Consider the following 24,950-nt stretch of genomic DNA (forward strand, 5'->3'; position numbering starts at 1 on the left):
AATGGGTGCCCGATCGTTTACATAGCATAGTCTATTTTTAACACATTTTTTCATGTTGTAGACCATCAAGGCACTTGGTCTTGTTGTGTGCAATTATAACCCTGGCGTTGCGGGGTGGTAATGGGGATGGGATATTTTGACTCTCACAGAAGGTTCTTGCATTCGTAACTCCCTCTTGTAAACGTTTTACCTCAAAGCGTTCTTCACGTGGCCAAGGAGTCTGAAGGTTGGTTCAAGATCGCACGAGAAGGAGATAAGAGGTTGCGTCACACATTAACTTCAGTATTGGTTACTATGTAGACTGGTACCTCACCTTGTATTCAAAAAAATCACCGCAGAGAAACCATTGGTATCATCAAACTTTCGGTGCTAGATTGATGTCAGGCGATGCTATAATTGATAGAATATTAAAGGTGTATCCATTCGAAGCAATCTTAAGCTTACAATCAACCAGCATTTGTAACGCCTGGGCACTTCAATGCTGTATCCAAGGAATCGATTTTACCAGAAAAATTAAAAAAAAAACACGAAAAGCAAGGCTGCAACAATAGACGTGGGTGTGAGCGAATATATAAATCCGGGTGAGTGGAGGTGTGTTTTAACAGAGTAAAATCACTCAAACATAATTCTCTTTCAGACATTTTGGAAATCTTGGCGTGCCATAGATTTGTTGAACTTGGAGACGCGCTGCTCCAAGCTGTAAATTTGCAGTTTACGACAGAAGTACGCAGCATTTGCAAAGCACTCGAGCTCAGAGGACTACTTCCGGTGAGTTGATATTGCAATTAATTTCAGTGATGATATGTCTGTCTGTCTGTCTGTCTGTCTGTCTGTCTGTCTGTCTGTCTGTCTGTCTGTCTGTCTGTATGTATGTATGTATGTATGTATGTATGTATGTATGTATGTATGTATGTGCGTAGGTAGGTTCGTAGGTACGTAGGTAGATTTTTCCCAATGTAATGTAATGTAATGTAATGTAATGTAATGTAATGTAATGTAATGTAATGTATTGCAATGTAATCTACAGTAGCGTTGTATATTATGTGCAGGTAATGCATACGCTTAAATGTTCTTACTTGTTCAAGAGTGCGTACGTATGGACATACTTTAACTTTTTAAAGCTATGAATGAACCACATATGAACTGGAAATGCTCACGTGTTTCATTATATATTGCAGTTATGTGTAAGTTTGAACCTTTGCAATATGTTTGTAATTTCATTGAAAGTGTTATGATCAACATAATGAACAATTTTCACCACAGATTAATTCTGAAGGTCATTAAGTATTCAAATATGTAATTAGCTGAAATAAAAATACTTAATTTCTGTGACTGGTGTCATTGTATCACCACTTTATACAGCAAGTGTAATCGCCTTTGGTCAAGTCCTTCAAGCTATATATGCCAAACTGTGAATGCTCATTAGATATGCAAATTATAAATAAGCTGCCATTAAAATGCGAAATGATTTTCAATATTGTTATAACCTGGTATAATCATCGATGTACACAGCATGTTTTACCAACTTTGATCAAGTAAATCCAAGTATAAGTTCCTAATTAGGAAAGTTCATTAAATATGCATATTAGGAATGGACTACATGTTCTCATTAATATGCAAATTAGGAATTTGCTTAGGTAAAAATGCTTAATGACTTTCAATAATGTTATATCATAGTATCTTTATTGTACATAGTAAGTTTCGTCAACTTTGGTCAAGTCAATTCAGATATATATCCCAAATTAGGAAAGTTCATTGAATATGCAAACAAGAAATTAGATGAAGTAAAAATGCTTAATACTTTCAGTAATGTTATTTCATAGTATCTTTATTGTACATAGTAAGTTTCGTCAACTTTGGTCAAGTCAATTTAGATACATATCCCTAATTAGGAAAGTTCATTGAATATGCAAACAAGAAATTAGCTGAAGTAATACTTTCCATAATGTTATATCATTGTATCTATATTGTACATAGTACGTTTCGTCGACTTTGGTCAAGTCAATTTAGATACATATCCCTAATTAGGAAAGTTCATGAAATATGAAAATAAGAAATGGCTGAAGTAAAAATGCTTAATAACTTTCAATGTTTCAATGTTATAATGTACATCTGTAATGTACATTATAAGTTTCATCAATTCTGGTCAAGTCAATTCAAATATATATCCCTAATTTCAAATGTTCATTAAATGTGCAAATTAGGATTTGCTGAAGTAAAAGTGCTTAATAACTTTCAATAATGTTATACCATAGTATCTTTAATGTACATAGCAAGTTTCATCAATTTTGGTCAATTCAAATATATAACCCTAACTTCAAAAGTTCATTAAATATGCAAATTAAAAGTTGGATAAAGTCAAAAATGCTTAATGACTTTCAAAAATGTTGTATCATAGTATCTTCAATATACATAGCAAGTTTCGTCAACTTTGGTCAAGTCAATTCAGATATATATATCCCTAATTAGGAAAGTTCATTGAATATGCAAACAAGAAATTAGCTGAAGTAATACTTTCAATAATGTTATATCATTGTATCTATATTGTACATAGTACGTTTCGTCGACTTTGGTCAAGTCAATTTAGATATATATCCCTAATTAGGAAAGTTCATGAAATATGAAAATAAGAAATTGGCTGAAGTAAAAATGCTTAATAACTTTCAATAATGTTATACCATAGTATCTGTAATGTACATTGTAAGTTTCATCAATTCTTGTCAAGTCAACTCAAATATATAACCCTAACTTCAAAAGTTCATTAAATATGCAAATTAAAAGTTGGATAAAGTAAAAAATGCTTAATGACTTTCAAAAATGTTGTATCATAGTATCTTCAATATATGTAACAAGTTTCATCAACTTTGGTCTGGTGAATACAGATATATATCCCTAATTATGAACGTTCATTAGATATGCAAATTAGGAATTGGCTGAAGTTAAAATGCTTGATGACTTTCAATAATGTTAAATCATAGTATCTTCAATATACATACCAAGTTTTGTCAATTTTGATAGAGCCAATTCAGATATATATCCCTAATTAGGAATGTTCATTGAATATGCAAATTAGCAATTATCTTTCATGTCACCCCTTAATATCTTTCACGGCTGATATATCTTGGTGTGATCAACGTTTATAGCAAATCTCATCAAATTGTGTGCAGTCGTTCTTAATGTATATCCGTTTTTCCTAAACTCACTAATTATTCAATGAGCAAAAAGTAAGCAAGCCACACCCACAATCACTTATTTCCATTTGCAAACTGAATCTTTGTACCAGATCTGATTCTGATCTGACGAGCAGTTTTTGAGATATCGAGCGCACAGACAGACGGACAGACAGACGGACAGACAAACACACAGACACACAGATAGACAGACATCGCTGCGACATGTCATAAACTCACGTGTGAATACGTGAGAGCTAAAAAAACGACTCGACAGGCTGCAAATATTTTTTCAACCGCAACACTTAAACAAAAAATAAAGAATGATAACCAATGGGAATAAAAGTAGATCGGGAACAGCACCAGTGATGAGATCAGCTGTGATGATGCAGTTATTCGTGTTGTCTAAATTACTGCCTACTCATGGAAGGCTACCTCATTAATGTCGTGTAATAAGTTGAGCGCACTCCACGTGTGCTCGCATGACAGATGAGTTCAGGAACGATGGCATAACTTTGCAAGCATGACAAGACAAGCTTGATGCGGTTAGATTGATATTAGTGTCACCCGTGGTCAACATGTGTTCAGCTTAATCGTCTGCTTGTAACTTTGCATCGGCTTGCAACTTTGAACCAACGACGATTTCTTGAAATTTTGTCATTTGAGGTAACACGTGCCTCGAAATCGAAAGACTTAAACCTCGACTCAAACTTCCCGCGAGGAAACTTTTACCCTTTTACCACCATAGTATGGCCCAAACCGATTGTTATCAATGGGGTTTGTGGACCTGTTTACATGGAATTGGGGATGAACAGATTAAACCATTTCCTTTCAAAACCAAGAACGAACACCAAGAATCACTGTTGAAAATTTGGTTCTTGAGACCAACTACCACTTTAAATTCAAAATGGCCGCCATCCTCGCGTTAAAAAAAATTTCAATGTGTGCAGTCGTGACAATAAGCACTTGAAAACCTATTTACTTTACAAGCCTCAAAATGAGCTCACATAGCTGGCAGACAAAAACAGTATTGTAAAATTTTGAGAGTCCGAATATCTGTCCCCGAGGAAACTGTACCGTATTATGAAAGGTAATGCAAGTCATGGAAATTTGTGTGTTCCAAAATTCAAGACTGCCACAGGTCAAAAAGTCTTTCTCTTTCCGTGCTGCGAGTACTCGGAATACAATTCTCCCCTGCGATTAGAAATAGCAGAACTTTTCCAACTCGTAAAGTAAAGTTGCGAGATTATCTTATGACGAAGTTTCCAAATGACGGTTCAGATTTAGATTAATTTATTTTCTTTTGTTGCAATGAAGATGTTACTCATCCTTGTTTTGAACACTTGCTGTATATATTTACATATACATTGTATTTGCTATTGTACTTTTTTCGAGGTGTCAGAGATCTCTGATGTAAATTTCAATTTGATTTGTAACTCAGATTACCCTCTTTAAATAAAATATAATAATAATAATAATAATAATAATAATAATAATAATAATAATAATAATAATAATAATAATAATAATAATAATAATAATAATAATAATAATAATAATAAAGGGAAAAACATTAAAGACATCTTCGTTCAAGAAAAAATCTAACGCCAGGCAATGAACGCGTGATTTTACGGTGTTTTCTTTCTTTTTTTTACTACCGTGTTTACGTAGCTCAAAAAAGTTTAGGGTCGGCTGGTAAAGAATAGGGTAGGTCGAGTTATCGGAACAGCATAATTTTTTTTGTTCGGCCTTATATGAGACCAGGCTCAGCTGTAGTGCAATCCTCGGACAGTGGTGCAATGCAATGCGTGTGTTATTCTCGAGGGTCTATGGTTTGTATTTATTCTCCATTGAAGACGGCAGCAAGTGGTAATTTCTATAACCGGGAGGATAAGGCACAGTACTCTTTAAGCGTGTTCTCAGTGTCCTTAAAGGTATACAGTCACCTGTAATCTAAATATGCCCATATATGGTCAAAGGGGTGTTCCTTGTTATTCAAATGCCCATATGTGAGGGCGCAGTTTAAAAAAAGCGAGCACCCGCTTAAAATCTGTGATTAGTTAGATTTTCTCTTTCCATGGTAACTGTTGCAAAATTGGAACAGATGACAGTATACCTTTAAAGAGGCACGGTTGTCTGAAATGTCACATGTTTATTCTTTCCGGTAAAACAAAAGTCGCATGGCATTTCAAACTAATTATTTGTTTCTAACAGTGGCGTAAATCAAACTTGTTTATCGCGACATTCCTAAGATCGCTCGGATGCATCGAGTGAAGATAACATACTTGGGTCATTGTAATTTAAACGTTTATGTGATATTATTATCCGTCTTAATATGGCATGATAAAGCGATGAGTTCACGTCGCCGCTCCAAAAAAATTAATCACGATGCGTCGGTGTGCCTAGCGATGCATAAGATCAGGGCTCGAAATTAACTTTTTACCCTGGTAGTCCACTTGGGCTACCATTTTCTGAAGTTGGTAGCCCAGTGACAATGGCTGGTAGTCCATGCATATTTTAGTTTAGGGATACTGTACTTGTCCAAGTATAAGCCCTGGTTCAGCAACACAAAAAAGCAGTAAAACTATAGGGGCTTCCACTCAAGAAACCTTATGTTATGTGTCACGAACTAAATTTATGCTAATTTATGTACATTTTTAACTCTTTCGATCACTTTCAAAATCGGCTTATACATCCAAAGAACTAGTAACTTGAGTAAAGAAAAACAAAGAAAAATATATTTTTATGATCTTTATGAACTGGCATGCCTTGTTACAACCGAGTCTCTCCATACAGACTGTAATTGATACTGATCGACAACCATAGATAAAAGACAGCGCAACTCAGCCACGATTTCCAAGCTTGTCTGACACAGTGTTTTATATTACTATTTCAAATCAAACTGATAACACAATCTCTGAATACAGAAGTGGCAGTTTTGTGAAATTTCAGCATCAAAACACCAAAACTTGACACAAGTACGTCTTGTATGCTGCCGATCAACAGCATAGTGGGAACTGGCATGCAAAGACTGCACACGGAAAAGCAATTCAACATTCTGGTATCAAACGCTCTGCATCTTGTGAAAACAATAACATAGCAGTGAAAATTGTAATAGTCACCAGGTAAAAAACTCTTCACAGATGAAAGGGTAATTGCTTCAAACAAATGAAACTGCATGTTGACTGCATTTAGCTCGTCCCAAAGTGACGGGCATCGCACGTCAAGCATTTGTCCCAGGCTTTGGTAGTCCGTGTGGGCTACCATTTCATGCACTTTGGTAGCCCCAGGGTAAAGTTGGTAGTCTGTGGACACGGGACTACCGTTAATTAATTTCGAGCCCTGATAAGATTAGGCGTCAAATAACTCCATCCCTTTACAGAATGTATACACAAACGCATTTTTTTTGGCTTAGCAAAACTAACCCCCAGGAGGCATATTCTGTGGTTACGCCTTCCAGTTCATAAATACGTGCCCATGTCAGAGTAAGCGCAGTGTCATCTGCCACCTGGTCGGCCTGGTTTACTGCTCTGCAGATCAGCTGTTAGCCGAGCCGTGACATTCACATTGTTCGTCTTCTGCGCACCTGTGCACAAATTTACGCCGAAGCGGATCCTTGTGTCGGGGCAATAAACAGAATGAAGCAAGTGTACTCAGAGAAGAAAGGGAAGCTTGACTTATGGAAGGATGCGCCTCGATGACAGACTTTCATAGTTTCTGTGTCTACTCGACAATAATTTGAATATGTCTACCATCAGCTTGTCACCAAACTATGCGTGTATTGATGTTTAAATGTTACTGCTTGCAAGTTAATTTTAGTGCCAAGTAGAATTCATGTGTTGATAGTAACACATGCATATCCTACGCCGTGCATTATGTCAGTAATTACGGTGGCGTTGCACTTGACCAACACGCTATTTTCAAAGCTACATTTCTTATCTAAGATGACATGAAAACCCCCTTGTACTATATATTTTCAAAAAGCAGAGAATCTAAAGTTTAGTGTGGAAGCAATAGTTTACTCGAAGGATGAAGAGTATATACATATTTAGGGAAGAAAACATCGATTCGGGTATTAATGATAAAAGAATGATTAGAATCAAAAACTTGATATTACTTTATGAAATTTAATATCTCACTTGCAACTAGAGTATATGTAGAGAAAAATTGACAATTTTGTTTTGCATTATCTATTCTCATTCTTAAATGTCAGGGGTTGAAAGACTGACGTTCAAAAAGTGATTAAAATTGTGACAAGCAAAATTGAAATGACTTTCATTCAAAATGTACTGGTAAGAACTTTATTTCCAAACATAATTACGTTTTGCTATGTGTATTTAAATAATATAATATGAAAATTTCACAAGATTTAACTCAGCCAGAGTCGAGTTACATGTTTTTGAAGTGTTGCATAGGGGAGAAAAAAAGGAGCCAGGACATCGGGTGATTTGCATAAATTTCCATAAATATACACTCTTTCCTCACCCAATTCAACTTCCGACTACTTGTTACGCTAAAATGTGAACCTAACCAATATCTGAATCTTGTGTTAACAAATTATAAAAATCGAAGGAATCTTCGCAGAAAAAGGGATTTTAAGTAAAATACGCAGTGTAACTCTGCATGCCACCTTAAGTTAATGCCATGTTTATCAACATGCTTCATTGGTCGAGAATAGAACGTAATATTGTTTTATTCAATTAAAAATGCCGAAAATTCGAGTAAAAGCACTACAGGTAATCAAAAGAGTCATATGATTTCAGGTAATTGATCATCTTGCGTCACGAGCTTTCCAAGATACTATAGATCTGAAACAAAATTGAAGGTTAATTTTGCCCCTGAGGCCGAACCAAAAAAATGTGCTGTTCTAATGACCCGACCTACCCTTTCTTTTACCTGCCGACTCTAAAATTTCTAGAGCTTTGTTAACACGGAAGGAACGAAAAAGAAAGAAAAAAACCCGTAAAATCACGCGTTTGTTATTTCGCATTTGATTTTTGGTTGAACGAAGATGCCTTTTATGTTTTTTCCCATGATACATTTTTCTTGAAATGTTGTGGCCAGTGTTTGACCGTCCTAAACCCCTGAAAAATGCATTTTTAAAAAATAAAAATATTTTTGCAAAAAAAATTCCTGCCGACCTACTTACCCTATTTTTGAAAGCCATGTTATCGGAACAGCACAATTTATTTTTTTTTTGCCTAATTGCAATTGAGAGGGCGTAGTACACCTCAATCATAGACCCTCGAGGGTCTATGCCTCAATTTACTGATCAGACGACAGCGGGTACAAACATTGCGATTCAATTTGTATGAGCTATTTCCCAATGCACTTGACCTCACTTGGGACAAACGGTAAAAGTATTTCTCTTCTCGTCAAATTGTTTCTATTCCCTTGCGGGATAAGCATTGTGAAAATAACTACATGTAGAACACCGTATTTGCAACGTTTTGTACATTCATGTATACTAATATGGTGTCATTTCAGTTTGAGTTTCCATAGATAAGTGACAATTTTACCCAAGTTACATTACTTTTAATAACGTAATCTTGGGAGAAAAGAAACCTCGGTATGGACTTGATAGGACTACAATCATAGTATTCTAAGTGTGAAGCGCTTTAAAACAGAGCTATTTTTCGCCTTTTCAATCTATGGAAAAGTGGTCTTTGCAGCCTGTGGTGAATATGTTTTGAAGGCACAAATTGTTCTCGGTAAAATATTCAAACACAATTATCGTTGCCGCAGTATATTCACGACCTGGGGAGTGTATTAAAATTCAGCATCATCTCACATATATCATCAAACAGAGAATAAATATTAAAAGCGTATTAGTGCTTTATCAAAAGAATGGTCGTACCGTAAAATGTCTATAGATAGTACATGAATTGTATTCATTCTTGTTATGACTTAAAAATTCTACTGTTTGTCATGAGACAGGTTGACAGATGACGTAGGAAGCTCTCACTCGTTTTGGAATATAATTTATTTCGAATGTGCCTGAATATCGGAACTACCACTTATATCGACATATAGCTTTTAACGATTAGACGCATGTGTTTGTTTGTCGGATGTCTTGTACTCAGACACAGACACAGACACAGACACAGACACAGACACACACACACACACACACACACACGCACACACACACACACACACACACACACACACACACACATATATATATATATATATATATATATATATATATATATATAACACAACTCCTTCAAGTAGAGAGAAATTATGAGTAATTATATCTGTTACTTAAGTGTCATGCATTCTGCAATCTTCGGACAGAAGTGAAAGGATTCTTAGCTCTACGCCTTTTTAACTACTAATCCTTTGCAGTTCTGTCTGAAGATTGCAGGATGCATGAAACTTAAGTTTCATATATTATTGCTTTTTACTTGAAGTATTAAATTTGTGTTATTATTTATAACGCTCTGCTTTAGCACTGTAATTTCCCACAAGGCGAGGACATCTGTATACTTCGATAATATATATATATATATATATATATATATATATATATATATATATATATATATATATATATATATATATATATATATATATATGATCATACTTCTTATGGTATATATGTCATTTTCCAGTTGAGTCTGGAGTTAGTTAAGGCCTTTGTGACTATGAATTCACGGCGTATTGCTTTATAAATTATTTGAGCAACTGGCGGTCTCTATTGTTTATGAAGAGGCTAGGTCATCTGTTGCGCTGGGCTCGATTAGCGTAAAGGTGTTCGGGCGGAAAATTATAAGTGCGGCAGGTGTTTCTCGTGTTTCAAAAATTGATATGTAGGGCAGGTAGACCCTTGAGAAAGACTTCTAAGTTCATTCTACTGTGTCATGTTCAAGCCTAACCAAAGAGCAAGTACATTTATCATACTGGCATTTCAGTTGCCTGTGATATAAATAAATTGATAAACATGAAATGTTGATAAACCGAAATGATATTTCTGTCATCAGAATACACAAACATATATACTACATAACACTATGAATCCTAGATAATGTTAATTGTCGTACATAAAATGCCTATATTGCTATTCTTCTATCGTTTTGAAAGTAATCTATCTATCTGTCTATCTATCTATCTATCTATCTATCTATCTATCTATCTATCTATCTATACACGACAGAGTACTTCTGTCGTTTTGAAAGTAATCTATCTATCTATCTATCTATCTATCAATTTTACACGATAGAATACTTCTATCGTTTTGAAAGTAATCTATCTCTCTCTATACATTATCTCTCTCTCTCTCTCTCTCTCTCTCTCTCTCTCTCTCTCTCTCTCTCTCTCTATATATATATATAAACGACAGAGTAGATACATATACGTTCACGTGGTTCGGAGTGGTCGTACTGTACCGTCTTCTAAAGTTTCAGTGTTACACTGTACATTATGTCACGTGACGCGTCAACTTCCCATGTTGTCCAACCATATGATTACAAGCTAGGGATGTGACGTCCAAATCGTCTATATTCCATTTGTATTTTGTTCAAAATTTGACAACGTTAATAGATTCGCATGGTACATATACTTTCTTCCAAAAATGTAGGCTCTTTTTGAACAGCCAACCCTCTTTTGAATATTATACAATCATTTTTCAGAATTTTTTGCGCTGCTGACTACCGCCCTCCCGCCCATTTTTGACCACGATGACTCCTAGGATCTAATGTTCGACCCTTAAAAATTACGAGACGGTTTTATTCAAAATCATGACTTTAGCAAATGTCCGTTTACACCCAAAATGTGCAGAAGCAAATTGACTTCTACAGTTTTCCCTGAATAAGATTCATGGCTATGTACCTATGGAATTGTAATGAAAAAGAGGACATTGATATCCGTGGTCCACCACATCATTCAAGATATTTTGTTTCTCTGTTTTTTGGCTCTTTTCCGTACTCAGGCGGGTCTCTATTGTCGATGCAGAACGGGCGAAATTGCTGCTGACGTCACGCCAGCTGTCCTGGCTGCCCAGTTGAACAACTACGACATACTAAAGATTCTGCTGGAATATGGCGCCGAAGTGAAGGACCCTTCTTCGTACGAATTCTACTCGGAAGAGTACACGTTGGAGCATTCGGTTGGCACTATTGCAGTGTACCAGGCTATCACCAGTGAGGCGTACATCTCCCTGACCGCCGCCGATCCGATCGGACGAGCCTTCGAGCTGAGCTCCGAGATGCGACGGCTGAGCGGGAGCAATTTCGAGTTCCGGTTCCAGTACGAAGAGTTGTCGACGCGGTGTGAACGATTTGCCGCCAGCCTGCTCGGCTTCGTCCGCAACAGCGAGGAACAGCTCGTAGTCATGACCCACGACCCTAAAACATGGTCACGTGAAGATTTCCAAGGTGATTTCATGGAACCTCTGAAAGTGAAAAAGGCGATAAAACATGACCAAAAGAAGGTACTAGTATGCTAAATAAACAATACCACTATAAACGGTAGAATGCGCCTTTGGCACAGATATTAAACTCTAAAATTTTTAAAGTTCTATTCTGATCTACCACTTGCGAGGGGCTCATTTACAGGACTTGGAGTAAGAAAGAAAAGCTCCCTCCTTTTTTCGAAAATGGGACATTTTATTTTCCCCTTCGAGTTAACACAGGGATGGCGGTCATATTGAATTTCAAATATCAGTATATGTTAGGTAGCTTGTTTCTCTAACTTTGCGAGGTGACCTCTGAGTTTTATTTTCGATTCGGTGAAAGAATGATTTAAAGTTCCACAGAACAAAGTTTAAGCAAAAATTTAATTACACTTTCGAGGCGCATACTACCTTAAATGAAATGAAATGCTCCGTTTGTATATAAGTTATAAAGGCTTTGTCACTTATAAACCGAATCACGAATATTTCGAAGTAAAATGAAAATGAAAGGTTTTAATGAAATTAAGATTACATTTCCAAATATGATTTATCTTTTTTCTGTCAAATTAAGGACACATTTTTGAAATTCATATCATAAAAAACAATTCAGCAGCTAATTTAATGAGGTAGAGAACATACCTGCATAATTTCCATCTCCCATCAGGAATAAACAGCAATTTCGTTTACACAACTTTTAAGGTTATTCATGTTGCCTATTAAATGATACATATAAAAGTAATAATTATTTCATTTATCCCCTGTGAACTCTTTCTAGTCCGTGGAATGTATAATTTACAGCACTTCTCTTCTGATAGATAACACATGGAATGCCTCGTTGAACAAAATAATGTCTCTCGTAGCCTTAAACGAAGAATGTATTTTGCAACTTTAAGGAGGAAAAAAGGCCCCCTGTTTTGTTTCATACATATATTACGTACTGAAATATATTTTCCTGAAAAACGGAAACCCTTTACCCTATTTGAGATTAATGACGACCTCTTGTATCAGACTAAAGCGATGAAGAGTCGTTTCGTGTCGTGTTGTTGAAATCATTACTAATTGAACGTTCAACGTTATCATAACATTGAAACCCGAAGTGAGACTTCTTCACGCTAAAAGTCGCTGACATACTTGTACAAAAAATCACACACAAAGTGCAGCTTTCGTTAATCTTCGTTCGTTTGTGAATGACAGACAAGCTTATAAAATGCAAGCTACTATAATTTATTGAATAATTAAAACAACCCTAGGCTCAGCACCTTTTGTCACTAATTGTTTTTCTAAAAAGTGTTTTATGATTCGTCTTTCCTTAAGGTAAGTGCACGGGAAATAGATTTTTGAAGGACCATTCGGCATCCGGCGGCATTACCTGTAACTTTTTGAGTACTTTTCATCAGCTTTGATACGTTTGTGCCGCCCAGTTTTTTGCACTTTATTGTTCGCGAATGAGTGCGAGAAATCAACTCGTCAACACCGTGTCAGTACAAGTGTTATTTCTACCGGTAATGTCATCGGTTAAAGGTATACGGTCACCTGTAATCTAAATATGCCCATATACGGTAAAAGGGGCGTTCCTTGGTATTCAAAATGCCCATGCGAGGGCGCTGTTTTTAAAAAGCGGCCACCCACTTAAAATTTGTGATTGTTAGATTTTCTCTTTCCACGGTAACTGTTGCAAAATTGGAACAGGTGACAGTATACTTTTAACAACTGGGTTTTCGTCAATGGACAAGCAATCATTTGTATGCAAAGGTATTGCATATTCTGCACAATTCCATGTAACTGCAATATGCATATGCATCATGCAAAATCTAGGACCTCGACTCCGTCTTATGACCATAGGGGCCTCAGGCTCCGATGATGATGATGATCAGATGGTGATGATGATGATGATTAAACATTAAAAATGAAGAAAACACAAAATATATTTGGACTCAGTAAAGTTGTTGTTGTTGTTGTTATTGTTGTAGTTGATAGTATTTGCAGAAAAGAACAAATTATGCACTGCAAAATTCAATACAGCCTTACTGTACACATGGAGGTAAGCTACCTCCATGCTATACACATGCGCTGCAAAATTCAATACAGCCTAACTTTACCCAAGGGATGTCACTTCATTGCCACACACTTTCCTTTCAATCGGTAAAGTTAGGCTGTATTGAATTTTGCAGCGCATGTGTATAGTATAAAGCCTGTATTGAATTTTGCAGTGCATGTGTATAGTTTGGCTGTATTGAATTTGCAGCGCATACTTTGTTCTTTTCTACAAATACTATCAACAACAATAACAACAACAACAACTTTACTGAGTTCGAATATATTTTTATTTTTCTTCATTTTTAAATATTTAATCATCATCATCACCACCACCTGATCGTCATCATCGGAGCCTGAGGCCCCTATGTTATAACCCTCGTCCATGGACGAAAGCCAAAAGACGGAGCTAAGGTCCTAAACTACATCATGCAGGAACGAGAACTTGAGCAAAACGATGCAGATTGGCATTAAAACTTCCCAGATTTTCTATTTTACTCGACCTCTGACCAGACAGTCTGATGTTACTCCTGCAGTGAAAATTCATCGTTTGCCTCGTTTTAATTCTAAACATACTAATTATTTCCATCATAGTTTGTTGCCCACCCACACTGCCAACAACACCTGGTAGAACACTGGTACAGCGGCCTGTCAAAATGGCGGAAACTCACCACGGCCAAGCGAATGGCCTATTCTGTCCTCGTGATGGCGCTCTTCCCAATAATCACCCTTTGTTACATCGTGGCTCCGGACCGTTCACCGGGAAACTTGCTCAGCATACCCTACATCAGATTTCTAACCGACTTCACCTCTCAGTCCGTCTTCTTGTGTTTACTTGCCTTGCATTTCGTTGACTTCATGTTACATCCGGAGCACGAGGATGACGTTCCTGCTAGCCCGGCTGAGGTAACTCCTGTATTACCGACCTGTTGGGAGATACTCATTGTGGTATTCGTCGTAGGTGAGTGTTATTGACTTTTATCATATACCCATGACCGTATCGGTGTCTCCTCTGACGCGTCGTGACGTGGAACGTAAACATCAGTCTGATACGGCACGTTATACGTCATCAATTGTTGTTTATTTCCGGGGACTTTTTTTCCAAAATTGCGACCTCTGTATGACAACAAAGCTTTGCCTACGATGTTCTGTCCGAGCCCGAAAAGTGGGAGGGCTTTGAAGCAGAGGGAAATGTGGGGTTACACTTAGTCTATTAAATCAAATGTGCTCATATGCAATTTTTATCGCTGCTACAAGCATGTGGGCATTCATACACGAGCGATGTTCAATAGTTTGTTCAGAGCTGCTGGACGGTCAGTCAGCGGGCAGTAACGTCTGCGGCGAACAGGCGGGACTTCTCGCGTCAGCAATCTGCGTCCGGTACATCGCAGACGATCGCCGACGCTGGAACATTTTCCTCCCCAAAAAAGAGATCTTTAACTAATAAACTGTTTAAAATCATAGTAACCATTAAAAAAGATTCGTTGTAATGTTGATCTGAATGGAAAATATTTATTTTTCGATGCAACTTTCTAGAAAATAACAAAATTTGTGTAGAAAACTATCCCGCAAAAAATATTTCCCTGGCAACGCAATGCTGCTTTTCAATATGTCTACCGACGAAAATCTGCAAGAGCTGTTCCTCCTCTCTCAAATGCCATCTGACGAAGAAATATTTCAGAATTTGCCTCCCGAGCCAAGTCTACCACTGCAGCAACTGACCAGCAACGGTATGTTGATTATTCTGCCTCGACCAAGCCGAGTTCATTGAACAACAAAAGAAACGAAATACCGTTCGAAATACCAACACATTGGTAAAGCAGTTCGAGCTATGGTTGAAAGCAATGCGACCAACTGAAAACTGTCCAATCTCTGATATTTCGCCAGCCGAACTCGATGAATACTTGGCATCCTACTTTCCCAGAGCAAGGCAAAAAGATAAGAGTGTATATGAACCGGACACTCTGACTAACTACCAGTCAGGTATCGACCGCTTCCTGCAAGACAGTGGTTACGGACATTCGATCATCCGTGACAAGGAATTTGAAAAAAACGCGTAAATGTCTTGCAGCCAAACGTGTTTCTCTGAAAAAGCAGGGAAAAGGTAATAAACCAAATGCTGCCGAACGGCTGACCGACAAAGAAATAATAATCTTTACGGCCCTGATACGGCTTTTGCGGCCCAAAGTCGTACGGCGGAAGGGCCCGACCGTGCGAGGGCCCGTACGCCGTACGACCAAGGGCCGCAAAAGCCGTATCAGGGCCGTAAAGGTTTTATCATATACCTTATGAAATGGTAAATATGTAGTTTACATAATATTCAACATTGTTTAGGAGATAAAAATGCGTGCGATATCAAAGATTCATCGCCATTTGTGTAAGTTTTTCAGAAATACGATGACCGCTTCCCGTCGCGGATTGACATACATAATGACGTCATTTGTTTACCTGCAGAATTCTAGAACGCGCAAAGCAACATCCGTACTGTACGTGACCAACAGAGACCAAGGCTGAAATCGAGGTGTATGGAGGACAAAAGCGTGTTGTCAGTTTCTGGTAATTTTTACTGAACAGGCACGCACTTACTATACACAGGATTTCACTAGAATTTAGAAATAAAAGCCGATGTCACCTGCACGGCCCCACTGTCGCCACGCGCAACTACGATCTGAGTGAGCAGACGTTTTCCTATATCTCGCGCTGGCCTTGTGTACGATGGAACGTTTGCAGATAGCAACGCGCGTAGTAACCAGAATCGAAATAGTTCAGAAATGCACGCGATTGCCCATATTTGGGCACCGGGCCGGGGCGTGATACGTAAAAAAAATGCACGGTTCTGAGGGCGCTTTCTCCCATAGCATTACACAGGCACGTGAATGTACAGGTGTATGATAAAAATACTTACTGAGCAAGGTATCATCGGAAGATCAACCCCCGAGTCTCTGTTCAATGCCGTGTGGACAAACAACAAGAAGAGGCTTGGGTTTCGCGGCGGACAAGAAAACAGACAGTTGAAGTGGGGAGATATTGTGCTCAAAACAACTGCAGGAGGGCTGGAATATCTTGAATTTAATGAGAGAGGAAACTAAAACACGATGGGGTCAGGCAGGTGGTCCAACAAGACCTTTCAATCCAAAGATATTTGCGACTCCCGACAACAAGGATTCGTGTCCGATCGAAACGTACCGCCAGTTCGCCGACCAACGGAAATGAGCACACCAGAAAGTCCGTTTTACCTCGCCATCAACTACGTTCCCGTGAACGACATCTGGTACAAAAAAATTCCGATGGGGCAGAATAGACTTGCCAGTGTTGTAAGATCAATGACCAGTAAAGCAGGCATTGCTGGCAAGAAAACAAATCACAGTATGAGGAAAACGGCCATCACTAACCTCCTTCACGCCGGTGTTCCACCAACGTGAGTCCAGCAGCTCTCCGGTCACAGCAATGTACAGAGCGTCAACAATTACGCAATACCATCGCTTGAACAACAACAAGAAATGTCGAATGTGCTCTGCAACTCAAATACCTCTCAACTATCACACTACACACCAGGCCCTCGTCTCACCACCCCGCCTCACGTCGTAACAACATCGTCAGCGGAAATACTTTCCAACGCAGGCTGCGGCAACAGCTGGCATTTTCAGTGGCGCGGTCATCTACGGCGGCTCTTTCACGATCAACGTATCGACTGGTAATTGTCAGCCAAAGTCTCCACCAAGAAAACGTCGTAGGGCAGTCATTTATGACACGTCTAGCTCGGACAATTCCAGGAGTAGAACTTATACATGCTATGTGTTCAGCAATTTTCAAGATTGACAATTTCTGATGATTTGTTTGGAATGATTTTTGGTCATGATTGAATTTGATTTCATCTTGCATTTAACGATCAAATCCATCTTTTTCACTTCAATCAAAATTTACCAATATAAAACGAAACATATTACTATTACATATGAATTTAACATTCCTTTATTTCAGATCTAAAGAGAGTTACAGGACAGGTTGTTGTAGAAAATATATGTGATAAAGTTGATGTTTACAATCTGTTGTATTTCGCGCCACTTCGTCGTTCGTGTTCACGTCAGCCATGTTTCAGCAAGAGTAATTAAAGTGAATTCAAACTTACAATATTGTCCGTGTAATAATTATCCACCAGAACACCGGGACGGTGACCAGAATTAGTAAATTGGCTCCATTCCTTTTCTGAACTGCGGTAAATTGCGCTGAAATAATCCTGTTTAGACCGTATACACTCGACACGATGCGATCGACGACTTGATCAGCTGTTGTAAACAAACATGTATCAATGCACTCAGACCAGCGGCAGAATATAAAAACATAGTCCCTTCGAAAGACTGACAAAAACTAATAAAATTTCTTTATTTTTAATTACCTTTTACATAAATATACGGTCATGGGCATATGATAAATCGGTTATCCCACGATATCAGCGCTTTGTTGGGACGTATTGCCACTCGTGAGGGTGCACGCCGCATCACACTCGTCTTCGACTCGTGTGATGCGGCTCGCACCCTCACTCGTGGCAATACGTCCCAACCAAGCGCTGATATCGTGGGATAACGTCATAGCATAACTTATCTTGATAAAGTCCCTTGAGGCCAAAACCTCCTTTGGAAAGGATGTAATAGTATAAAGCGAAAAACTAATTCTACGACCTGGATATTGTTTTAAATTCCTTATCATTTTGCGAAAACGATGCAATGATACGCTTTTTTGGGGATTTCTTTTTTTTCCCTAGACTTGGTTCAAGTCTGTGATTTTGTAAAAACGTCATTTCAGCAATAATGGTGTTGATGACCGTATGAGGATAGTACGCTGTCTTCGCCGAGTTTTATCTGCGCATGTATGAACGTTCAGCCGGATCCCGCGATAGCTGCACCACATAACTATACTACACCGCTTTCAAATATGGTTTTAGGGAGCGTTAGTTTTTTATGGAGGGGGATGAGTCCAGTTGAAATCAGGGGGATGACGTTTACAAAATCGTTTGGGGGGTCAGATTTTACAATCAATGATCGGTGGGGGCTGTCACTATTATTATTAAGCATTGTTGATGGGTCATGACATTTCACGCATGCCTTCTTGGGAGAGTCATCATTTTTGCGCAATTATATATCACAACTATAAGGAGGCAAGATGTGGCTTCACCCAAAAATATCAAACCATAATACATTGAAATCTATTGGGAAACTATTAACAATTTTCCCCTTCAAAGTAAAGCTTAATCTGTACATTTATATATGTTTGCATGTACTTTGCTTAAAGTGGAAGGCAAAAAAACACATGTGTGCACAAGAAATTTGATTTTTTGATTCCATCAAAAATGTTTGATTCACTTTACGTGATAGAGTATGGGAAAATTATGAACATTTTTCCAATACAAAACTAGCGATATCTGTGCATTTATAGAAGTTTGATAATTAAATGTACTTGGTAAGAATAGGATGGTTACAAGTACAACTGGTATAAGACATTTGAATTTAAAATTTGACCAAAAATGTTGACAAACTATATATGTAAGCCCATGAGAAAACAATGAGTGAGTTTTTCTAATATAAAACTAGCTAAATTTGTGTATTTACAGACGTTGGATAATTTATATTAATGTACTTGATCAGACAATGGAGGTTACATGTGCACATTTGTCGAAGAAATCTGATTTTTGAATTTCACCGAAATGTTGATTCACTATACATTATAGTCTATGAGGAAACTGTGAATAATAGTTTTCCAATATAAAATTAGCTAAATTTGTATATTTATAGGCACTTTGTTATTGATATTAATGCACTCGATTAGACTAGGGTGGTTACAAGTGAATATGTGTGCAAGAAATTTGATGTTGGAATTTCACCAAAATGTTGATTCACTATATATTGTAGTCTATTAGGAAACTATGAATAAAACTAAGCTTAATCTTTGTATTTATAGACGCTTGATTATTGATGTTAATGTACCTGATTATACGAGAGTGGTACAAGTGCATGTGTGTACAAGAAATTTGATTTTGGAATTTCACCGAAATATTGATTCTCTATATATTGTGGTCCATGAGGAAACTATGTTGAATATTTTTTACTAAACAAGACTTAGCCAAATATATGCTTTCATAAATGTGTAACAATTGATATAAATGTACGTGATGAGAATAGGGTGTTTGAAAGAGCAGATGTGAACAACAAATATGATATTGGAATTTAACCAAAGTGATTATTTGTAAAGGTTAATAAGTATTCTTTGAAAGATCAAATAAGAAATTATATGTCAATTAAGATAATATTGATACAGACTGTGATAAGCAGGGGCAGGGTCACCGCATGAAAATTGTGTACGGTCACTCTTTTCCTTGCAAACACTTCTGAAGGGTAACTGTTTTTCACCCCAGGGCCATTTCAGAGTGCAAAGGGTTAATTAAATCAGATAAAAATGTAGGGGATCTACAATTTACAATTGATGAATTTGGAGTAAAATTAAAAAAAATAATTTGGAGGTGGGGGAAGGGTCGCTTCGGCATTTCATGTGTAGCTTAAGTTACGTCGACTCCCTCCCCGTAAAAACGAATGATCCCCTAGCAACTTTTCTTATATGAAGCAAGGGTTTTCATTCGCTATTTTCCAAATCAGGTTTCAAAAAAATTTCATAAATTACAGCGACTTATAATCTAACAAGGCCAGACCCTTTGAGGTTACCTATAACCTATTAGACTGGGTTAGTTTTCTATTGTAGCGATGAAGTACCCAAGTTAAAGCCATTCTATGATCTATCAACTCGTCTTGCATCTCATCTGTAAATTCACCTTTCACAACGTAGGCAATCCGTATCTCTGGCCTCGTTCTCTTCCTGTATAAAAATTGCGGGAGAGTTGAGGGCGGTAACGTGTTGCACTGCGACAGAACTACTGGCTAATATGTTCTTTTTATTTCTGCCTACAGCTTACAGCGTTCAATGTGCCGTTCCCTTGGTCACGTCTGGACTACATTGGTTTAAACATAATCCTCGTTCAAAGCTCTTCGACTTAGCCACCTTATTATTCTTCTGGGGCTGGATAATTCTTCGCTGCGTGGCAGCTTATAGGGTAACGTATAACATGTTTATCAATTCATAGACAGATGTTTATCAATTCATAGACAGTAGAATGAGGCAATTTAACCTCTGTGCCAGTCATCACCACTGATATGAAGTGCCTTCTATAATTTGTTTTCTGAGACTATCATACATTAAATAGAATTTTCTTCCTGGGGTGTCTCTAATAGACAGGCTGCGCCGTATGTATCAGAGTGATGTAACCTAGTGTATCATAAACCAAGATTCACGTGCCTGTGTAAAGCTAAGGGGAAAAGCGCCCTCACTTCTGTGCAATTTTTTACCCATCACCCCCCGGCCCGGTGCGCATATTTGGATGAACACGTCGAATTCTGGACCTACTTTTGTATTTAGAAAGTCTTACTGTAAACAACAGTGCGTGAGATTCAAAAGCTGTTAATTGTCCGGCACACTGAGTGCAAATGTTAATATGAGCTATGGCGGGCTACTACGGGGGGGGGGGGGGGGGTTAAAAACAAGTTGCCAGCTGGTGGTTTAACTTATTACGAAATTGTGTAGATGTTGGGGACCCTGTCTGTGTTCCGTGTTTGTCCAAACATGCGATCAGTTTGGAAATGTTAAGTAACAGTGCTTAACTGAACGTGATAAAGTAAAATCGTTTGCAGTGGCCATATTAGATTGTTTCGCGAAACAAATTGACGTGTATATGCGTCAGGCAATATGTCCTGACGTCGAGATTTTGGCAATAGTTAGTAAAACTGTTGGTGTCTAAATATTAACCATGCAGCCGATCAAAAATTCCTTTCATTTGTCGAACTGTGAAGTTTCAAGACTGTAGACCGAAAACGAAGAGTGCAGATCTGAATTGTAGAATGAACATTTACGATGCAAGACTGTAGATATGCAAGAGTCGTGAACGTGTCCATAAAATACCTGCGGTATACTTGTAGCTCATTGAGGTGTCTGGCAAACTCGACATCTAATTGACCCGGTAATGGCGAAAATGTCAGAAATGTATGACATGAAGTTCACTTCGTGTGGCCGGTTGTCCAATGTCGAACTCTAAAATTTCAAACGTGGAATGTAATGAATGGTGTACATGTGTGTTTGTCAGAGTATAGCCTGTACGGCGTACATAATAGTATACTTAAACTGTGCACATATAACATTTAGACCGTAAAATGTCCAACGTGCGTACGATCTGGCACTCCTATATGACAAATATCCAGTGGGCGTTAGCGGCATTCTCTGGAATGTATCAAACATGCATTTATTCTTTACGACTTCAAATTCATCATGCAGAGAGAAACGGGAAACGTGACGTCAAGTCACCGGCTGGTAGCCATAGTAACCAAAAAGTTTGCTGATTGGTCAATTGGATAATTCCTGCATTGTCTCCGGACGTACAATACATCGAAATATATTGGAGAGAGAGAGAGAGAGAGAGAGAGAGAGAGAGAGAGAGAGAGAGAGAGAGGTTCTGAAACGACCGTCAGGGAGAATCAAATACTTCGCATGTACAGCAGTGCGTACATTTTGCAACTCTTAATTTATTCAAGGTCTGTTCAGAACTATGCCAGTTATTATAAGTCGTTTTCGTTTTTTATATACAGATGTATAATGGAGATGAAAGTGTTGAGCTATTTATGGCACGATCAAACTCGAGTTTACAGTTGAACATTAGCAATTCTTCTCTGGGAAGCTTCTACAACTTTCCGAACGAGACTGATACAGAAGGTTCAGTCGATGTTTACTTGAAAGAAATCAACCGGAAGTTGGACCTCATGGTTGAAAAGGACAGCTACCTCGATACCAAATTGCAGAGATATTTTGAAAATCAGCCGTCTTCCGCAACTGGTCAACAACGAAACCGTCGAGCGGTCGCTTCGGCTGCGAGGACAAGAGCCGCCGGTCGTGCCGACGACAAATTCAGGCGAGGGCGCCCTCAATACACAGGGCAACTGAAAATGAGCGCGTTCCCTCCGGGGCATCCCGTGTTGATATCGAAGGCATTTCTGGCCATCGCCAAGGTCTTCAGTTTCTTGAGAATCGTTCGTATGACGGTCGTTCATCTAAAAGTGGGACCGATGCAAATATCGTTCGGCAGAATGGGAGGAGACATCATGAAATTCATGACAATCTTCATTCTAATTTTGGTGGCTTTCGCTGTCGGGTTGACGGAACTGTATCATCTGTATGCTGACGACATGTTCAAAGAGTGCGTCTCGCACACTGCCAATCATCGCCACTGTAGATTGCCCTATAACAAGTAAGTATGGAGAGAGAGAGAGAGAGAGAGAGAGAGAGAGAGAGAGAGAGAGAGAGAGAGAGAGAGAGAGAGAGAGAGAGAGAGAGAAGAGAGAGAGAGAGAGAGAGAGAGAGAGAGAGAGAGAGATCAGGGGTTGCTGGGAGTCAGAGAAAGAATCACGAGGGAACCGAGGCGAAGGAGCTTGAATTTGCACTGATTGTTATAGATATAAAACAGAGACGCAATTTCAACCAACAGAAAAGCATTCAAAGAAAGAAATCCATGGATACAAGAGTGAAACTTGAATACAGGAAGCCATTATCACTTATGCCTGTTGTTTGGAGGAATTCCCATAAAACGTTGAAAAATTGAGTAACCTCTTTTCCTACCTACACAGCCATCACGACAGAAAATCTTTAAGGTGGACCATTTGATATCCTGCGGGGGGTGGGGGGGGGGGTCCTGGAAGATTGATGAGGTAGCATCTGATCCATTGTGCATTATTTTTTTCCACTCTCTGATTTCTTGCAACTTTTTTTGCACTCCTTATTTTAGTAGGCGTTTTTCCAACAGCAAATTAATGAACAGAGTCCTTTAACTGCGCGTGTATTAAAATGACGTACAATATATAACCATAATCGGTTAGGACATGATACTTGTACATATGTTCAAATGTTTATGCTTCGGGAAGTGAGCATAATTCTGGTGATAAAATAAATGCACATGATCTGACGAAAGATGACATATCGGTATTCAAGGTTTGAACATCTCAAAATAACAATTTCAAAGATGATCAGCTGAATTTACCATAGAATAATTCCAAAAACACATTCTTTTAGAACCATCTCTGACCTTGTCTCTGGATGGCCTTACTACAATACACTTAAAAAATTCCAAGCAGTATTAAGTATTGAAATTTAAGTTTTTTAGTCCTATTTACAGATTTTTCTTATTGTGAACTATGCCGATCAGAGGTATGTATTAAAATGAAAATTTAATCTGTGAAGCAATATAACCTGTTCTCTTGTCCGTGAGATGTACAAGTCCCTGTGCATGTGGAAACCCATAAATAGCATTGTTGACAGTATCTGAAAACAAGATTTACATACTATAAATAATGAATTTTCATCTTTGACAAGTTATTTATTTAAGTTTATTTATCGTTCATTTGATAATCCATTCAATAAAGGGAGTTAAGATGTTACGACTGACGATTTAGCATTTTTCTATGAGAGGAACAACATATTTGCTCATGTGAATCAAAAATATTAACCGAGATAATTTGAAAAGATAGCATAAAGTATGGGCCTTGAACGTGAAAGACTTAAACCTTTGCTCATACTTTACTCAATGAAACGTTCAAACATACTCTTACCAAATGGAGAACAAAAAGTCAGGGGTCACCGTGCAAAGTTTGGTACTAGAGAAACAAATTACCTAACATTTACCGATATTTGAAATTCAAAATGGCCGCCATGGTTGTGTTAACTCTACGTGGAAAAATAACATTTTCGATTTTCGGAAAACTAAGACGATAAACCTACAACAACAGCTTTAAATAAGCCCGCCACAAGTGGTAGAGCAGAAAAGAATGGTAAAAGTCTTAGAGTTCGAATATCTGTTCCCGAGGCGCGTTCTACCCCTAGAAGGTGACTTATTACTTCAAGTATAGTGGGGCGCGGGACATTCGACATACGTGGCATGCGCATGTACTAATGGCGTTTGAGCTATTCCGAATTGGATGGGATAGGATAAATAATTTATGTAGCGCCTAGTGTCCTTCAGAAGCTGTTCACAGCACTGGTGCTTACGGTAGTATGCGCCTCAGGGACGGATATTCTGACTCTCAAGTTTTTTTACAATTCTTTTCTGATCTACCACTTGTGGGGACTCATTATAAATCTCTTGTATAATAAACTTTTCACCCTCTTAGTTTTTCGAAAATCGAAAATTTTATTTTTTCCATAGAGTTAACACAGGGATGGCGGCCATTTTGAATTTCAAATATCGGTAAATCTTGAGTAATTTGTTTTTC

General features: G+C 38.1%; 1 protein-coding gene across 1 annotated transcript in view; it reads left to right on the forward strand.

Annotated features, from left to right (window-relative positions):
- LOC139133149 (short transient receptor potential channel 7-like) overlaps window positions 1–24,950 on the forward strand; it is a 32,416-nt gene that overhangs the window by 1,923 nt on the left and 5,543 nt on the right. The window contains exons 2-6 of the mRNA XM_070699576.1: window positions 638–768; window positions 11,104–11,604; window positions 14,194–14,560; window positions 20,556–20,698; window positions 22,281–22,936. Coding sequence (XP_070555677.1) covers window positions 638–768; window positions 11,104–11,604; window positions 14,194–14,560; window positions 20,556–20,698; window positions 22,281–22,936 — 1,798 coding nt within the window. The remainder of the gene's footprint in view (window positions 1–637; window positions 769–11,103; window positions 11,605–14,193; window positions 14,561–20,555; window positions 20,699–22,280; window positions 22,937–24,950) is intronic.

The sequence above is a fragment of the Ptychodera flava genome, chromosome 5 (assembly GCF_041260155.1).
Source record: "Ptychodera flava strain L36383 chromosome 5, AS_Pfla_20210202, whole genome shotgun sequence".
Lineage (NCBI taxonomy): Eukaryota > Metazoa > Hemichordata > Enteropneusta > Ptychoderidae > Ptychodera > Ptychodera flava.